This window comes from Acomys russatus, chromosome 10 (assembly GCF_903995435.1).
Source record: "Acomys russatus chromosome 10, mAcoRus1.1, whole genome shotgun sequence".
Lineage (NCBI taxonomy): Eukaryota > Metazoa > Chordata > Mammalia > Rodentia > Muridae > Acomys > Acomys russatus.
In genome coordinates, this window is record NC_067146.1 from 44611685 (window position 1) to 44630477 (window position 18793).

Here is an 18793-nt window from a genome sequence, read left to right on the forward strand (position 1 = left end):
CTGTATTTATCCTTCCCCAGCCAATGTGCACAGGGTGACTGGCTTCATTTCCCCAAGCTTCTGGTTGAGCTCTTAGCACATATTGAATTCATAGTTGTATTTTTTGTATTCAGCCCATGAGACTTTTGGTCTATTTGAGTAGCTTGGCTTATCTTTTCTTTTTAAAACTTTAAAATTAAATAATTACGAAGTACTACAGTAAGCTAGGCTTGCACAAACACTGTTTAATTGAAGTCGTTGCAACCATAAGCTGCAAAACTGAGAGCCCGAGGCTTCTGTTTGTGGATCTGCTGAAGCATAGAAGTGCGAGAAGCTGCTTAGAAGTTTTAGTTATAATGTGTGTAATTACAGTTGCTGGTAAGACATCTTCCTCTTCCTGTGTAACTGTTGCGAACACGGACTGTCTTTAGTAGCCCCGTGTTTACCGCTATAGAGGTGGCAGAACCTGGAGAGAAGAGCGTAAGAATGCAGTGACCTAAGTCTCACACAATAGCCAGCTTCATTCACAGTGTCGACCATTTATACTCTGAGTGTTAAGAAAGGTCTCTCGAGTACTGTTCTCATGAGTTCAAATTGTATATAATCGCTAGCCCAAGGTGCACATGGTAAAAAAGATGTTTTTCTATAAAAGGCATTTAAAAGATAGTGGAAATACTTAATTGAATAGCAACAGCACGCAACACTGAATAATCGGAAGTAAACTCATTCCTACCTACACACCTGGGAGGGCCAGGAAAGCATAATCCAAGAACAGTTCCATGTCGTGAAGACACTGAGATCACAAGGCTCTTGTCTTGTTGGAGTGTTCTCTGATGCGCTCAGGCTTTCCTTCCCCCGTCTCCACTCTTGGACATGTTCTGAAAACCTCACACTTAGATGGTGTAAAATGTGCTCCAGTGAGTGTCAGTGCTCCTTCGTTTAGACAGCTGTGGCAAACATTAAAACAGGCTTCTGTCATTTGAAGCTGTGTGCAAGGATTAAGAACGGTACTGTTAGCAACTGGTGAATGTTGCTTTGGCTTATTAATACAAAAGTGCACATTTAGCACACATCACAAACGATGGTCATAGTTGCTAAATTATTCAGCAGAAAACTGCAGTCCAGAGAAGCAACATCCAAATACTTTATGTGCTAAATAAACATTTTTTAACCACGTTTCAGAGATTACTATCATAGTTCTGAGGAATGCCATTATCTACCTTTTAATTGAAATAAACTATGCATTGATATGTGTAGCTAACGATTGTACCTACTATGATCCATCTGCAGCCAAACTGCTGCTGCTGTGGCTGTCTCTGTTGGAGTCATGAGTCATGTGCTCTGGACAATCCCCGAGTTGCAGCAAGCATAATTGTCTATGAAGCCCAAGCTTGCATCCTTATATGTAATGTTGCTTTTTAAAAATCCATCGTCTGGCTTTATTATATTTTTCTATGGCATTTGAAATTATATAAGGTTTTCAGTCCATATTTTAAAATAAGTTAATGATACACAGGGGAAAAACTTTGTAATAGTCTATAACTAAAAACACCTCAGATTTATGTTACCCAACACAGAGATATGAGTCAACATGGTAAGCAGCCAGTCCTGTTAAAATGCAAAGATAAGAAATAGATAAATAATTAGAAAACACATAAAGCTGTTATGGATTTTAGTTAAAATGCAAATTTTCAAATTGGTAATTAGGACATTGTTGAAATAGTAAGTGGTAAATGAAGACTTTTGTTGTAGAAGATGGGTTTCATAAGGTCACATGACCTCACCGTGACCAGAATCACAAGCTCGGGTCAGGGATGATGGCAGTACCAATTTGATGGAGTAGATAGTCCATTTAGCTGTTGTGACTTGCAGAACAATTATTTGTAGGAGTCAAGAATAAAACCCTAATTTCTTCAAAATCATGGTGGAAGTATGACAGGAAGAAAAACAGGTCAGCAGCTCATGTGAACAGCAGCAGGTATCAATTCCTGAACACTGTTATTTTGAAGTTCCACTATTTCAAATACATCAGCTATCCAAAGTAAAGACTCCATTATAATATTTAGGTGGATTTTAATCTTGTTTTAGTGAAAGTATGCTTTGTTGTTGTTGCTTTAACCATTGTTGTTTTAAGAGGTTTACATTCTATTTTGAAACTAAACACATTAACACATGTGTTTAGAAAATCTCAAAGGATAAAAAAAGTTTGCATTCTGACAATATATTAAAATAACACTGCTGATTTTCTTCTGGATCTCTGAAAATCTACTTTTGTTACTATTAACTAGATGTATCAAGGTGAGTATCTTTACTATTGTTGGCATTAACTGAGAGTCAATATAAGTTTTTGATAATCGGTAGTTTTCATACAATTTTAAAATTGGCATCCATTAGTTGAAATTCTACATATGTTAGTCACAATTAAACGTCTTGAATGATGTAAATAAGGCATTAATTATTCTACTACAGCCTTAGCTTGTGAAACTGCATTTGTATATTTCCAAGATCCTGTACAGGGTTTAGCAGAAAGGAAATCTTGAGCCTGTATTAATCAGGATGGTTACTAGGCTATTATGTATAGATCAGTATTAATATACAGAGTGACTCAAGAATGCACAGAAGCACTTTCTGATCTTTACCTTACCCACGTTTATGGAGTGCATTAAGTGGGGAAAGTAAATGAAGGAACACTATTATGGTGGTTTTTAAAGTCTCCCATTCCAGAGAGTAAATTGAGTTAGATTGGTTCATTAAAGAAATGTGTTTCCATATCTTGACTTTCATTGATGGGTTTTCTATAAATTAGTCTGTTAGAAACTTAAAGTTGACTATTTTGGCACGTGCCTTCTTGTGCCAAATCTAGAATTTTAGGACAGTTCAACTTGAGCTCTGTTTAATCATGTTATGCTCTTTTTAAAATACCAACATATTAAAATAAAAGTAAGAGTACTTCTAGGACATGGCAGTTGAAAGCTTTTCTGGTACTACTATTTATTATTCTGTTTTACTTTCTGTTTTATCAAATGTATGTAGATAATTAAAATATACTGTCAGGGAGGGGTGTGCTTGTGACAACGAAACTGGTGAGTTGTTTATGACATGTCTGTGAAAGTAGAGAGAAGTGATGAGGACTAATTTGTTTCTTTAAAATATATTAGTTCTTTGATAATTTCATAGTACGCATTTTGTCCATATTTACTGCCCCCAACTCTGCCCAGGTTTACTCCTCTTTCCTACCCACCACTTTGTTGCTGTTGTTGTTTTTACCTATAATGTCTGATTTTGGATACCTATATATTCTTGAGTGTGGGGCCACTCACTGGAATATGGTTGAATTACCGGTGGCTACACTCTTAAAGTAAACTGACTTCCCACCCACCAGCTATCAAATGTCAGTAGCCAGAAGCTAGAGGTGAATTTCTGTAACTGTCTCCTCTTTCCTTGTTGAGATTTAGGCTGTCTTAAACTTGCACATGTCTTGTGTATGCTGTTACTACCACGATGGGTTCATTTGAGGACATGCCCTGTGGTGTCAAGAAGACACTTTTCTTTGTAGTCATTCAAGGACTTCTGATTCTTGCACTCTTTTGGCCCCCTTCTGCAGTTATCTCTGAGCCTTGGGGAAGAGTATGGGATATAGATGTTCCACTTAGGATTAACCATTCCACAGTCTCTTATTTTCTGTGCTTTGACCAATGGTGTGTCTCCATATTAATCCCCATTTATTAGAAATAGAAGCTTCTCTGTTGAAGATGGAGAGATGGCAGTTGAAAACTCCTCTTGTATCACTATTCATTATTCTGTTTTAGTTCCATTTTATCAAATGGATGTAGAAGATTAAAATAAAATGTCAGGGAGAGGTGCTCCTTGATCTATGGGCATAACAGTAAGTTATTATGAGTCTGTCTTATACTATATCCAGTTAGCAGTGTGATAGAGGTAGTTAATTCTACTACTATCATAAGGTCTATGACCTGCCTGCCCACAGGTTCTTGGACAAGGTTTCATCTTGTGGGATGGAACACAAATACACTCAGAAAGTAGGTAATTACCCCCATGATGTTCACGCCACTATTATATCATTGGCATGACTTTCCAGGCCAACTGAGGTTCACAGGGTTGTCAGCTGGGGGAGATGATCACTTTTCTCATCCTGTAATGTGCCCGGCACTTTCTAGCACTGTGAAAACTATCTTTCAGGGATAAAGTACCAATGTGATACTTCCATATTCTATACCTACTTATGTATGCGGCATCTTTGGCTATGTGTCCTTATTGTCAAGTTCTGAGAGTAAAAAAATGGCATCGGATATAAGCTGTAATGTTTGAGAGTATATGGGACCTCACTGACAACTCCAAAAAATGTAACCCATTCCTATCTTTAGCTTTTGTTGTCTAGTAGGAGCTAACATTTTCCACTCATGGCTATTGTAGAGTGAAGCCACAGTCATATGGAATGATAGGGCAATTGTCAGAGACATGGTCACTAGCATAAGTGACAGTAAGTGTTTTTGCTGATGATGGTAGTACACCAGGTACCTCTATGCAGCCAGCATTACAGACAAGGGTTTAACTTTGAAAGGGAAAAGGGAAGTTACTATTTCTAGATACAGAAACATTTGCAGCTATGCAATTATAGCATAGTCTCTCCAGTTTGAATCCACAAGGGGATGACTGTTTATGGCCAGCGTTTCAGACAGGGGTGCTAGTGAGAATTGCATGGAACCACATAATCAATACTAAAGCTCCTGTGCTGGCTGTGTTAATGGTGGTAATCCACAGCATAAAAAGAGACACTACAGTAAGCAAAATTAAACATTTTTAAGGTCTGAAATTTGTATCAGCTAAATTGTTTTGTGTTCAGGATGCCAAGAAGGCCAAATATAGTTGGGGGTCAAGATAAACACAAGGAAGTCCTCTCCATTGGTTGATTCATATCTTTGGGAGTTTGCAATCTGATCTTGCCATAGTGTCATTATGTAATTATTGGCATAAGAAAAGCAACAACATATTTTGATAGTAAAAGCTAGCGATGACCACATCTCTTGTTCATTTTAAATATTATTATATGGGAGTATCAACTATTTGAGATGTTAGGGCTGGTAGAAGAGAAAATGGCGTTGGAAATGGGAAAGAATCAGTGGGGAATTATCTTTTAGACCTACTGCAGACCTACTTAGGGAGTAATTGTATAGTAACTGTAGTAAACATATGACAAAATGTACAGCTTGGATGACAGAGGGTAGCGGCACTATTTCTGCCTTATGCCCTTTTATCTCTGGGTACCTTGTAAAGCATATTACTGGTACCAAAGTCAAAGTTAGCTCACAAATTTCTTGGTTAATTATGTGAATATTGAGGCTGCCTTTGAATGTATTCATTTGCTCAGTGTATTAAGATGTGTGTGTGTGAAGATTATTAAGTTATGACATAAGAATCATTTATATATTCATGAGATATAGCCAGCAGAATTAAATTAAAAGGAGGCTATTTCTAAAGACATCCCAAAATAACAAAAGTCTGTTTGGGTTATTATAACTATAGGCAATTATTTCAACTCTTATTCTAGCAGTGAATCAGAATATAGAAGGATGAAATGTTTCATGTATTGTCTATAAAAGCAAAACAATGCATTAAAGAGATAAAAGATAAGACAGTGAAGTGTGTTCATGGAAAAGTGTGCAAAGAGAAGAGAATTGTCTGTGAATGAGCAGCCACACATGTATCCTAGCTCCTTTTACCTAACTCCTTTCTGTATTTAAGTAGATGCACATTTACAAACTACAGTCAATTGCTTAATTTTAGCCATATAAAATGCCTTTTCATGCATTTATGTACATCAGACATTGTATATGTTGCACAAAGATGCACTTATGGACCAGTGATGGACATGAACTTTTAGCTTTACTCTTAAATTCAAGCTCATCTCCTCTAAAATTTCTACAAGTACAAACATGAGGCAGAAACTAGCAGGAGGGAAGGAATCATTATATATAGTTAGATGCTTCTTTTCTATGTCTAAACCCTTAATGTTACATTATGCCTTGACATGTCTGTCTGACTTTTCATTCTATTGTAGCTACCAGTAGGTGTGAAATTTTGGTTCTTTCCTTCAGAGGCATGTACACTATTCAAAGTGATTAATAAACAGTTGAGTGAAGGAATGAATAGTGATTACATTTATCATCCACGTTGCTTACACCAATTGTCAAAAATAATAAAAGGGAGTGAGTGACGGTAATGAGAACTAGCCTTAGAAATTTGTAATTTATATTTATTAAGTTTACACATTATATACTTAACAGACATTTTACAACGTAGGAGAAAAATCAGATACTTGTAAAGTACTTATAAAGACTTAGGGATATACTTATATTTTATTTTGTTTGGTTATGTGAGTATAAGCTAATTATATCAAGATTTGGAAAAATACACAAGAAAAAATAAATACTAGGACATTTCCAATTGGCAATTTGGGTAGTGAGAACCTGCTCATATACAGAACTCTTTTTTCATCTAATTGGATTGGAGTGAAATGAAAATTCCTTTACACCTCAGCCTGATTTTTAGTTACTTTATCATTTCAAACATTATTTATACAAAAGTTATTTACTCTCTGAAACACTTCAAACACATAATAAGTAAAGATTCATAGTGCAGATCTAACTGTTTGCAGAGTGTGAGCCTAGCATGCGGAAGCCCTGGGTTTAGTCTCCTGGACTAACAGGCCTGAAACCCTGTCACTAAGAACTAGAGGCAAGTCAGTGGCTCACAGTGATCCTCAGCAATACAGTGAGTTTTAGGCAGGTCTGGGCCACTTGAGACAATTGTTTTACAAAATAAAAGTTAAAGGTAAAATTATAATGAAGTTCCTGACATTTATATTGAAAACAAATTTAAGGGAGGGACACTTTGTTACTTATCATGAATATTTTAAAAATTTTTTAAATGGAATTGTCACATTTTAGAGTTGTCCAGTGATAAGTTTGCTGCTCATAAGATGGCAAAGTCATTTTATATTGAGTCATGGTTTGAAACAATTTTGTTTGCACACACCTATAACGCCAGTTCTCAGGAGACTGTGGTACGTGTATTATATAGTATTACCTTGTCTCAAAATAAAGTTCCTTTATAAGTCTTAGAAAATATTAATTAAGTATTATTCCAAAAAGACTGTTGCTTGAAAATAAGGACTATGCTGATTGACAAGCCAACACTTTATTATTTTGGGCCCCTGAACCCTTTCCCCATTGCATGTGGTTTGCAGACTTCTGTCCCCTACCATGCTATATTGTATAGAGAGGGTTGGTTCCAAAATGCTAGCACTGCTTATTCTGGATGGACAAGATTTGACCGTGGTAGAACTCAAAATTCTAAATTTTGCAAAACTATTTAAAATATTTTCTGATAAACATTTTGGATATAAAATGTTAAGCAGGCATACCTTTAAATTCTCTTATAAAATGTTATATTAAACCTCACATTGTTCACACCCGATGAAATGTGAAATGCAGGTGCAGTTCTTTTACCTATGTACTTTCCTCTTGCTTAATCTCTCCCTCTCTTCCTCTCCTATAGTTTACACATTCCTATCCATTATTTATACTCTAAAACACTTACCTTCTAGATATCTTGATAAACTTTATAAGGAAACAATATTTCCTTTGTGAAATCATGCTACTTATGATAATTAGAAATTAGCCTTAGTAAGTAGTCTCTTTCTGACTTAGCTTGATTAACTTTTATGTTCAGACATGTGAACATGTTCACTTGTAAGTGGAAATCATAAGTGTTTTCATAATTTGAGAAGCCTACCGTGGGCTGTATAACCAAAACCTGGTGATGAGCCAACAGCAGAAAAGATACATATTATAACATGGTAATGGAATCTAATAAGTTAAAAGTCATGTTTTTATTATATATTACCTTCTATTTCTGGAATTAACTCACCTGAGCAAATCAAGAATGAGGAATGACAAAATACAAGCAGAATAAAAAAACTATGTCATTTCCTGCTTTAGTTTCTGAGGTTCATTATCTTCCATAAAGTTGCATGTTTCAGTGTATTAATTAAAGTAATGACTATATTTGATTCTTGCAACAATGAGAGTTAAAAATGACAACAGGCATGCTTTGAAAACTGTTGGTGGGAGAAGTTTATAGTGTTACCTCACTAATGATGGTTATATGTTTTTCCAGATCCAAGAGTGGCTCTGTTTAAACTGCCAGATGCAAAGAGCTCTAGGAGGTGACCTGGCTGTGATCCCACCCTCCCCGCAGCCGAGCCCAAAGGCTGCCTCTGCACCCACAGCAACAGCCAGCAAACCACCGGGACCTTCACAGCTGGCTTCCCCAAAGAAAGAACCTCCACCCAAACAGGACAGCCCGAAGGCATCGAAAAAGCCACCGCCACTGGTCACACAGCCAACCCTTCATGGACCTACCCCAACTGCAACCCCAGAGCCTCCAGTGGCAGAGGCTGTACCTGAGCCTGCCCCTCCCAAGGAGCCCTTGGCACCCCGACCTGAACAAGCCAAGGCTCCTGTTGTGGATGTTAAGCCAAAGCAGCCCAAGAAGGCAGAGCCACGCCCAGATACCCAATCTCCAGCAGCAACAACAAAACCTGATGTTCTGAGCTCACAAGTACAGCCACAGGGTCAAGCTAAAACAGCCCCTCCTTTGAAAACAGACTCTGCCAAACCCTCTCAGAGTTTCCCGCCAACAGGAGAAAAAATCACCCCATTTGATTCTAAAGCCATTCCCAGGCCTGCATCAGACTCAAAAATTATTTCACATCCTGGGCCCAGTTCTGAGAGCAAGGATCCAAAACACATCGATCCAGTTCAGAAGAAGGAAGAGCCTAAGAAAGCACAAACCAAGATGAGTCCTAAACCAGATGCGAAACCAATGCCAAAAGGGTCACCATCACACTCTGGTCCACGACCTACGACTGGCCAAGCTGTTCCTCCATCTCAGCAGCCTCTAAAGCCACAGGAGCAGTCAAGACGGTTCAGTTTGAATCTGGGTAGTATCACCGATGCCCCCAAATCGCAACCCACAACTCCGCAAGAAACTGTGACTGGAAAACTATTCGGGTTTGGAGCATCCATCTTTAGCCAGGCGTCAAGTTTAATTTCCACAGCAGGCCAGCCAGGACCTCATCCACAGACTGGGTCACCTGCCCCAACAAAGCCAGCCCCTACCGCGTCTCAGACTCCTGCTGCTCAGGGACCACCCAAACCCACAGGTCAGCTCCCACCAGCACCTGCCAAGGTGACACCTGTGGTAAAGGAAACAAAGGCCCCAGCAGCCGAGAACTTAGAGTCCACACCTGAGCAAGCTCCAGCAGTGAAGAGGACAGAGAAAGATAGGCAGCCACAAGCTGGGAAGGTTGGCAAACCTCCACCTGCCGAGCCCGAAAAGGCTGCCCTCACCCACAAGCCGGACAAGACCATCAAACCCAAGCCAACCTGTCCTCTCTGCAAAACTGAACTCAACACCGGTTCTCAGGATCCTCCCAACTTCAACACCTGCACAGAATGCAAGAACCAAGTGTGCAATCTCTGTGGATTTAACCCAACACCGCATTTGACTGAGGTAAGCAATACCTACATTACCTATGCATGATAATTTATGTCACTTTATTCTGAATATTTGAGGACCCAAGCGTCTAAACAATAAAATGCTTCTACTGAACAAGGGAAAGGAATATTGATAGATAAAAAGAGGTTAAAATTATTTCATCCACACATTATTGTGAGTTCTTGTTCTTTGTGCTTTTTTGGGCCATCACAGTAAAAGTAAGAGAGTATGCTGGAAAATTAAAGTGCCAGTGACCCCTGTCTCTCATGAATTAAACAGCCTAGGTTGGCAATGGCTTTCCCTACTGAATTTCAATAATTCTCATTTAGTTCAAATGCAAAAGATGCCAAAATTACCTATTGTAGGCATTTATTTTTATTGTTTTTGCCACTCTTTTCTGAAGTAACTTTTTATCACGAAAACAAGACTTAACATGAATATATATTCCTTCATGCTGCATGACGGCCTAGAGTCATAATTTTGCTTTCTGAGCAAGATGATTTTGCATGGCCTAAATGGTGTAGAACTAGCTAGCATATATTTGTCACTAGGCAACAAATGAGCCTTTCAAGCTGATTAAGACCCAGTGGTGAGATGGATCCTTTCAGATTTTTCTTCTTTAGCTGTGGTGGCTTCTGCACTCTGCAACACTTACAGCTGGCCTAGAGGAGAAGGACCACATTAGCTTGGAAATGCATAGTATCTTTCTTTTGCTCTAATGACTATTACATAATACAATAAAAAGCCCATGTAACGCTCTTAAAAATTGTTTAAAAGTATGACCATGGTTGCATGCATATGAATAAAGGGCTCTACTCAGTCAATCCCAGATGAATTACGTGATGGAATTCTGCCATCTAGGTGGACATTTCTGACTTTAGTGACAAAGAGATAAACCTTTACATGATTTTATAGCAACACTATTTATAATGTGGTTATAAATGTTAAAAATTCAACTTAAAGATAAATTTGATTTGCATTTAAAACAGTCAAATATGGATTTAAAATTGGGATTTTGTTTTGCTCAAACAACATTTAAGAAACTGTTTTCTCGACTAATCCTCATTTCTACTGCATTTAAAAGTAGTTCATATTCTAGTCTGTATGATAGCTACTTTCTTCAGGGAGCATGTAACACTTACTCTTGCAAACACCTTTAGGATATCTAAATGAATAAGAAGATTCAATCCTGTGACTTTATACTTCATTGTATACATTATCTCTATATATTAGGGATTTAGGTTATCGTTCTAACCTAAACAAGTGGAATTTTCATATATAAGTATTTATGTTTTGAATGCTTCCTAAAGAGAATGTGCCTGTAGTAAATCAAGAATAAGGATCAGGGAGTATTAAACTATCAGGAGATAAGAAAGCAAATAATAAGAGATGGGATAAAAATTGACATGTAATATGAATAAATTAATACAACATATTTAAAAAAAAGAAAAAAGAAAGCAAATAACATGTCTACCACTCATGTGTGAAATTTCTTTTTTGTTTAAACCAGACTAATTTATTATTTAAGAATTTGTTAAAGCGGCTTTCTTTTTAATCCTATAAACTAAATACAAAGAAGATAATGAATTCTCATAAAAGAGAATGCAGAAATATGGCTCACAGAGAGCTTTTTCTCACATAGACTCTCTGAACTTTTATGTCATTTAAAGCAGTATTTATCCATCTGCAAATCTAAAAATATCATAAAATTGCCTGTTTTGGCTTGTATTTCTTTTCTTATTAGATTGTGATTGTCTTTATTCTATACTTTAAATGTAAAGTGAATTTAAGATTAGATAAATGAAAATGTATAGACACTGCTTGAAAGGAAAGCTGATATGTGCTACATATTTTCCCCCATATGACTACCTGTTATCTTTCAATCCCTATTTTTGGAATTAAAAACGAGATGAAATACATTCAGTTATCAAATAACAAATACGTCCTTTAGTAGCTACATCCATTCTGTCTTTAAATAACCCGCGGAACTAGAGAGCAAATACCACTTGTTTTATGCTCTTTTCTCATATGTCAGTTGGTAATTACTAGTATTTTAACTTCTACAAATTGTAAATGTGGAGAGCTAGTAGACATTGCTTTCTATTGAACAATGTAGCTACGTTGCACCATGGTGTTTATAAGGATGGAGTGGCTTTGGGGGCTCAGAAGCACTGATGCCAACATCATTTTGTGTGTTTGTCAGGGTTTCCATTGCTGTGATAAACATGACAAGAAGCATGTTGGGAAGGGAAAGGCTCATTTCGCTTATGTTTCCACATTATAGTTCATCATTAAGGAAGTCATGACAGGAACTCAAACAGGACAGGAACCTGGAGGCAGGAGCTGATGTAGTTGTCAAGGACAGGTGCTGCCTCCTGTCTGGCTCCTGCTGAGTTGCTCAGCCAGCTTTCTCATAGCAGCCAGGACCACCACTCTGGGGATGGCACCAAACACAATGGGCTGGTATCAATCACTAATTAAGAAAATGCCATAAAGGATTGCCTGCAGAAGAATCTTAAGGAGGCTTTTTTTTTCAGCTTAAGTTCCCTCCTTTCTAATAACTAGCTTGTGTTAACTTGATATAAAAATATCCAGTATACTATGTGATTTCTCTTTTCAAAAAAGTAATGAGCACTGATAGGTAGAAACATTTGAGAAGTTGATAAAATAATGGTCTATTTTTACATCAACTGATTATGAGAGTTTAAAGTATATTTGTTTAAAATGCAAGAAATATGACATTTATATCAGTGAAAATTATAAATGTCTTATATCCCACTGGTGTATGTATGTATATATGAAGTTCATGGTCTTACATTCAAGCAAGCACTACTTAATTGAAAATACATTCTGTTAGATTCAATATATATCCTCTTGCCTCATTATGTATAGTCTACATACATGTTTATGTGCTTTGCAAATCAATTTTATAATGTTTCTGTTATGGACCAAGATTTGTGGGCATCGCTGAAATTATTCACTAAGTACCTAAAAACCTAAATATACCTAATCTAATGGTAAGAATAATTTTGTTCTAAATATGGCAGTGTGTAGTGTTTATAATGTAATATAAGTCACAGTTTTTATTTTATTATAGTTGAAGAAAAATAGTAGTGGATCTCCACATAATTATTTGAAATATAGTACACTGCCTTAATATGTATTAATGTTGGAAAGTTTATATGCATGTCTATATGTAGAAGTACACATATACATATATGTGTCTGTATGGATTTATGCATATTTTATATTTAGGTAATAAAAAGTACCCTAAGAAGCAGTGAGGAATATAAATATTTAAAACTTATTCATAATGGCTTAGGCAAGTCACTGTGGGGAATGGCATATCCAAGACTCTGGATTAACATATACAATGTTGAATCAGGTCTGCTTTCTCAGTGAGGAGAAGAATGCCATACTGATAGGGACAGCAAAGCAAGCAAAAGGAAGCAAGAAGTGATGTGCACATGGACCTGATTGCACATGAGATTAAATTTAGCCTCAGAGCTCTGCCTAGGGTGCCATGTGATACTTTAAAAAATTGTTTCTCTGCTGTATTTTTGCATGTTATGAGGAAGCATCACAATAAACTGCGAGAAGACCTGCCTCTTTAGGTAGCTGATCTAGGGAGTCACAGAAGGCAAGGGTTTTCATCTAAAGCTCTTCCAGGTTCTTTAAAAAAAAACTAATACTCATATTAATAACTTAGTAGTGGATGGAAGTCATAGCCCAGTAATGACTAAAATGTTAACCTTTTAAAAATTGAAAATAGATTCTTTTCCTCCAATATCTTTTGAATATGGTTTCAACTCCCAGAGCTGCCTTCATCTCCTGCTCACTTTCCCACCCATCTAAATTCACACTTTCTCTAATTAGTATACTAGCAGATATCAATAGTAATAATTAATAATTAATAATAATAATGATGATGATGATAAGCAACCAAAAATAAGAAAAAACACACAAGTTTTCTTTTTAAATTCTGGCATTATATTTATATTTGTTTTGAGTATTTTTCAACTATTTCAAGTAACTATTATATTTTCTACCTAGTTCCAGCATACCATCACATCTATGTATAGAATGATGTTTTCAACGTATTGCATCCATATTTCCTTTATTGCCTCAGAGTTATACGTTAACAGTTTCCTCTTGGGATGCTCTATGTGAACCACAATTCCCTGAAACTCTGGGTGAGAACACTGTAAACAGTATGTGTTTACACCAGGTAAACAGCAAGAGTGCTTGCTAGGAATTTTGGCTGTTTTCTGTCTTCATGACACTGGTCTTCTCCTGTTTATTACCTGTCATAACTTATTGTAATATGTCTACATAAAACAATGCATGAATACAAGAAAAATAACACCCTTCATAAAAAGGCATTCATGAAATTGATTATGTAAATATTATCTAATATCATCTGTGTCCCATAAAATGGACTTACAACAGTGAAGAGAGCAGTGTCACCTGAACTATGCAAAACCACATTTTGAGGCTTTTTAAAATGAAATCCTCTATTTCAAAATTTAATTTACTCATCAGACACAAAAACCACTTAAAGCCAATGTTCTTGTGACAATGGAATGCAATGTACACAGATTTACTAATATTTACTAATGTTACCAATACAATAACATTGTGTGTTTGGCGAGTAGATTACAACTACCCTTATCTTTATTGAAAATGTACCTTATTGACAGAAAGTCTAGTGATATTTGACAATACATAATTCTAGATTAACAAAGTTTGAAAATGTTTTTAGTTTAATCTCATTAAGGACATGAGTTGTATATATTTAAGTTTACTAAGTGTTATTTGTAGTCTTACAACAAGGATACATACATATATATATACATATACACACACACACACACACACACAAGTATATCACATCTCTAAATTTTATTTGACAGAACAATGTTTTGGAAGACACTCGTTGGGAAATAGTAAGGTAGAGATACATTTCAAAAATGTTTTTCCATTATGGGAAAGCAGATTTTCTTCAGTTACAACACCTTGTGTGGTAAAACTATGCATGTTTAAAAACAGGAATAAAATAGACAAACGAGAACTTCTTAGTTAGACAGGTAACATTGTTCAGAATGCAGTGTATACATATATAGTCGAACAGAAGGAGGAAAAAAAAAACAACCCACAGCCTCAGGCTGTTCTGTTCATCTTATAGAAGCTGCCATGCATAGCCTTTGCTGCTCTAATATGACCGTTTGCTGCTGTATTGAACAGTTCGTATTCTCATGCATAACTTCTAAGATTATATAGCATGATGGTCAGAGACTCAGAATCTTGAACTTAAACTGGATTCAAATCTAGTCTGGCTGTTTATTGGCCTCTTGTAAGGTGCTGACTGAATCACTGCCCTGTGAAAAGCTTTGCAAAGGCAGTGTGATGCAGCTTGTTTGTGGAGTATTGCCCGGATACGCAGTGACCCTCAATAAATCTCTTGGAATTGGTGAAAATAGAATGAACCATGACTTCACAGTGTGTCTCTAAGGATAGAATTATCGACTTACTCTTTCAGTGTAGGCACTGGCAACATTGGCTCAAGAAACAGCATTATTAAATATTGAAAAACCTCATTTTCATATTTCTAAAATTCCGTTCTTTGCCTCCAGCTTTACAACTGCACTCTTCAGAGAACATTCCCTTTGACATGCTGCACCGACACTTCACATCCTCCATGCACCAGGGGGCTGACATCATTCCTGTGTCTTCCACTTGCAAAGGAGCTTGAAAGCCATTCCATTTTCTTGCCTTTGCACTGCAAAAGCAGTATCTTTTACCTCTTGAAAAGTCTCCCAGCTAAAGATGTCCCTATTCTCTTGTCTCCTCTGTTTCCAATATATGATCTTCTTTGCCTAATATTGTCTGCTACTATAGTCCACACTTAACAGTTTAGTTGAGAAAACCCAGACCTTCAAGTTTCATCCTCCAAAATATTCTGATATTCATATTATACTAAATCTCTTAAGTTGCTTTATGTTATTTCATTATGGAAGACGATATTTAATGATTTCTGAGATAAACAGATCTTGAACTGATTTTTTGATTTCTTTCATCTGATTTTTTGTATATTCCCGAGTTTCTTCCATTGCCTCTTTATAAGTCTTCAGAGCTTGAACCGTTTTATTTATTTCTTTCATCTGGTTGTTTGCATTTTCCTGCAATTTTTCCAGTTCCACTCTATGTGCTTCTTTTATGTCTCTCACCTGTTTGTCTGCGTCTTCCTGCATTTGATTACGAATTTTATTTGTTTCCTCCATTATCATCCTCATTACTAAGGATTTGAGGTCATTTTCTTGTCTTTCCATTGTATTTGAGTTCTCTGGGTTGTTTTCTTTGGGATAGCTGGAAACTGGAGATGCCATGTTGTTTTGGGGTTTTTTGCGTATGCTTTTTCGTTGTCCTTCACATATCTTGCCGTCTGTGTTTTTGTTGGTTAGCTTTCAGAGTTGGATGGAGGGAGTCTGATGATAGATTCACTTGTTTTCTCAAGATTTCCCTAGGCTGGGAACTCTAATGCTTCACTGGTGTGGCTGTTATGAGGTTAGCGCTGTTGTTTTGGATTCTCTCAGCCAGTGATCCTCAGCTCCCCTGTGCTGTGGGTCCTGCAATCGTTCTGGGTCTCTGAATGTGCGTTGGGTCAGACCAATGTATCCACAGCCTTCTGTGTCCCCTGCCAAGTCCAGCCAAGAACATTGGACCCGAACTACGGGCTGAACTCAGCTAGATTCTCAGGGCCTGAACCGTCTGCCGAGTTCAGCTAGGGATTCTGGGCCCAAAAATGCACACAAGGTCTAGCTAGAATTTTGGTCTGGGACTACGCACCAAGCTCAGCTAGGGGCTTTTGGCCCAAAGTGCGTGCTGTCGTCAGTTATTGACTCAGGGCCCAAACTGTCCGCCAATCTCAGCCAGGAATTCTGGATTCAAACTGCACACTGTGTCCAACCAGAGTCTTAGAACCGGTGGAACTGAGCACTCCACCCAGCCTGTGTCACAGCAAGAGAACTACAGGTGCGCCGAGCTAGGGCCTCTGGTGGAGCTAAGCGCTCCGCCCAGCCTGCGTCACAGCAGGAGAACTGTGGCTGCGCTGAGTCAGCACTGCTGGTGGAACTGAGCGCTCTGCCCAGCCTGTGTCACAGCAGAAGAACATCAGCTCCGCTGAGTTAGCGCCGGTGGTGGAACCGAGCACTCCACCCAGACTCCGTCACCGCAGGGGAGCTACCGCTGAGCTGAGGTGGTGCCTAGGGTGGAACTGAGTGCTCCGCCAAGGCTGCACCACAGCAGGGGAGCTGTGGTAGCACTGGGTTAGTGCCTTGGGCAGAATTGCTTGCTGGGCTGGGCCAGAACCCGGGACTCTGGGACCGAACTGTCCGAGTCCAGTCTGGGTCCCAAGGCACCACGCGACCCAAATCCTGCCCAGAGTCCCCTCTCCCGCAGCAACTCCCACCGGCCACCACACCAATTGCCTCCACTGGAAAGCTATGAGCTGCAAACCTCAGTCACCACCGCTGGTGCCACTGGTGCCACTGGTGCCGCTGCCTCTGCTGCTGTCGGTCTGATCTGAAAAAATCCACGCTCCTCCCATGTGCAGGGGCACGCAGGTCCTCTGCACCCTGGTCCCTCCGAAACGTGGAGCACTCCTGCTGCCGTGGTGTGGGGACCTCGGTGTTCCTGGCTCAGAAATCTTTGCAATTCCCTGAATTGTTCACTGGAGCCTCCAAACACGGTCCACACTGCTCACTGCCATCTTGGATCCCTTCTATTTTCCATTTTAAAGGACAAAAAGAAAAAGTGCATATAGTATATATTACATTTTTTTCTCCAAATAAATTCTTATTTTAAATTTGGTCCATAGATAATGATGAACCTCTGTTAAGCCTCAAGCATATGTGAGTCAAACTGTTTCAGGGAAGAGGAGATGGGCTTGGTGATAGCATAGGAACAAGGTAGCAGGGTGTCACCTGTAGTACTTGACGACCTGAGCTTCAAAAGCAGCCCCCTGGCTTCCTAATAATTTCCTGAATATGTTGCTTAACCTTGCAGAGCTAGAAATATTTAAGAAATGGCCAATGAGTTCATGTTAAAAGATATCTTATGGCACTTGACAGAGCAAAATAACGCTTTACTTTGTTAGCCAAAGCTGTGAGGTATAAAAGGTGTTTGGTATCATGATATACTTTTTTCCTATACAGACGAGATTAAAGCTATTCTCTTCCCTGCTGAAGAGTCACTTTTGAGATGAGTTGGGCTGGTTAACAAGGCAAGTTTTGATATTAAATGCCAAGTTGAGGACATATGCTCAGAACTTGAAAACTTATTTTAGATTACTTTTTAATGTGGTAAAATGTAATGGGCCCTGAGTCGATGGAAACATTTATTGCTATGCTTTTTCATGTGCTGTATTGAAACTGCTTCTCTCTTTACTTGCTTTTCTCTATGATTGTGTCATTAATATGAATGTGGTTTTTTTAATGTGTTTTTTACATATGAAAAGAGCAAGCTATCTATAAGGATTTGAAAATAGTTTAATGGGAGAAATTTTATCACGAAATGCTTAGAAAAAGCCTTAGAAAATTGCCAACAAGTGATTATAAACAAGAATACATCAATGTGAGAAATGATGGCTTAAAGTTAAAGATAAATTGCTGAATTCATTTTTGATGTGATCTTGGGTTTATTTTCTTTCCAGACATGTCAACAAGTTATTCATTTCTCTCTATCTCTGAAATTTTCAGAGTGAGATGGATTTATTATTAGCCTGACGTTTTTGCTAAATCATACTCAAATGTCTGAACTGCTTTATTTGCCTTCAGTTCTTAAGGGAACATTGACTAATGAAAGCATTTTGTCAGTATCAGTGAAATGGAAGCATATTGCATAGGTGTTATTTAAGTTACACATATAAAGAGTAATGCCATTTTGTATGTTTTTCAATTTTAAAATTTCTTTTCTGAGGATTCATAAACAAATATATTTTGATCATAGTCACTCCTCCAACTTCTCCTTCTGCCATGCCCCATGCCAACTTCTTTATATATATGAGTCCAATTATGCTGCCCTTATTTGTATGGATTTAGAGTGATCAGCTGGAGCATAGCCAACCTACTAAGGGCTATACTTCAAAGAAATCATACCCCCTTTTCCTCAGCAGCCATCAATTGCCAATAGCTTATCAGCTAGAGATGAGGCCTTCTGAGAGCCTCCTTCATCC

At 37.9% G+C, this 18793-nt stretch overlaps 1 protein-coding gene across 1 annotated transcript in view; it reads left to right on the forward strand.

The window, feature by feature from the left end:
• Pclo (piccolo presynaptic cytomatrix protein) overlaps positions 1–18793 on the forward strand; it is a 328544-nt gene that overhangs the window by 16390 nt on the left and 293361 nt on the right. The window contains exon 3 of the mRNA XM_051152077.1: positions 8179–9576. Within this exon, the coding sequence (XP_051008034.1) occupies positions 8179–9576 (1398 nt within the window). The remainder of the gene's footprint in view (positions 1–8178; positions 9577–18793) is intronic.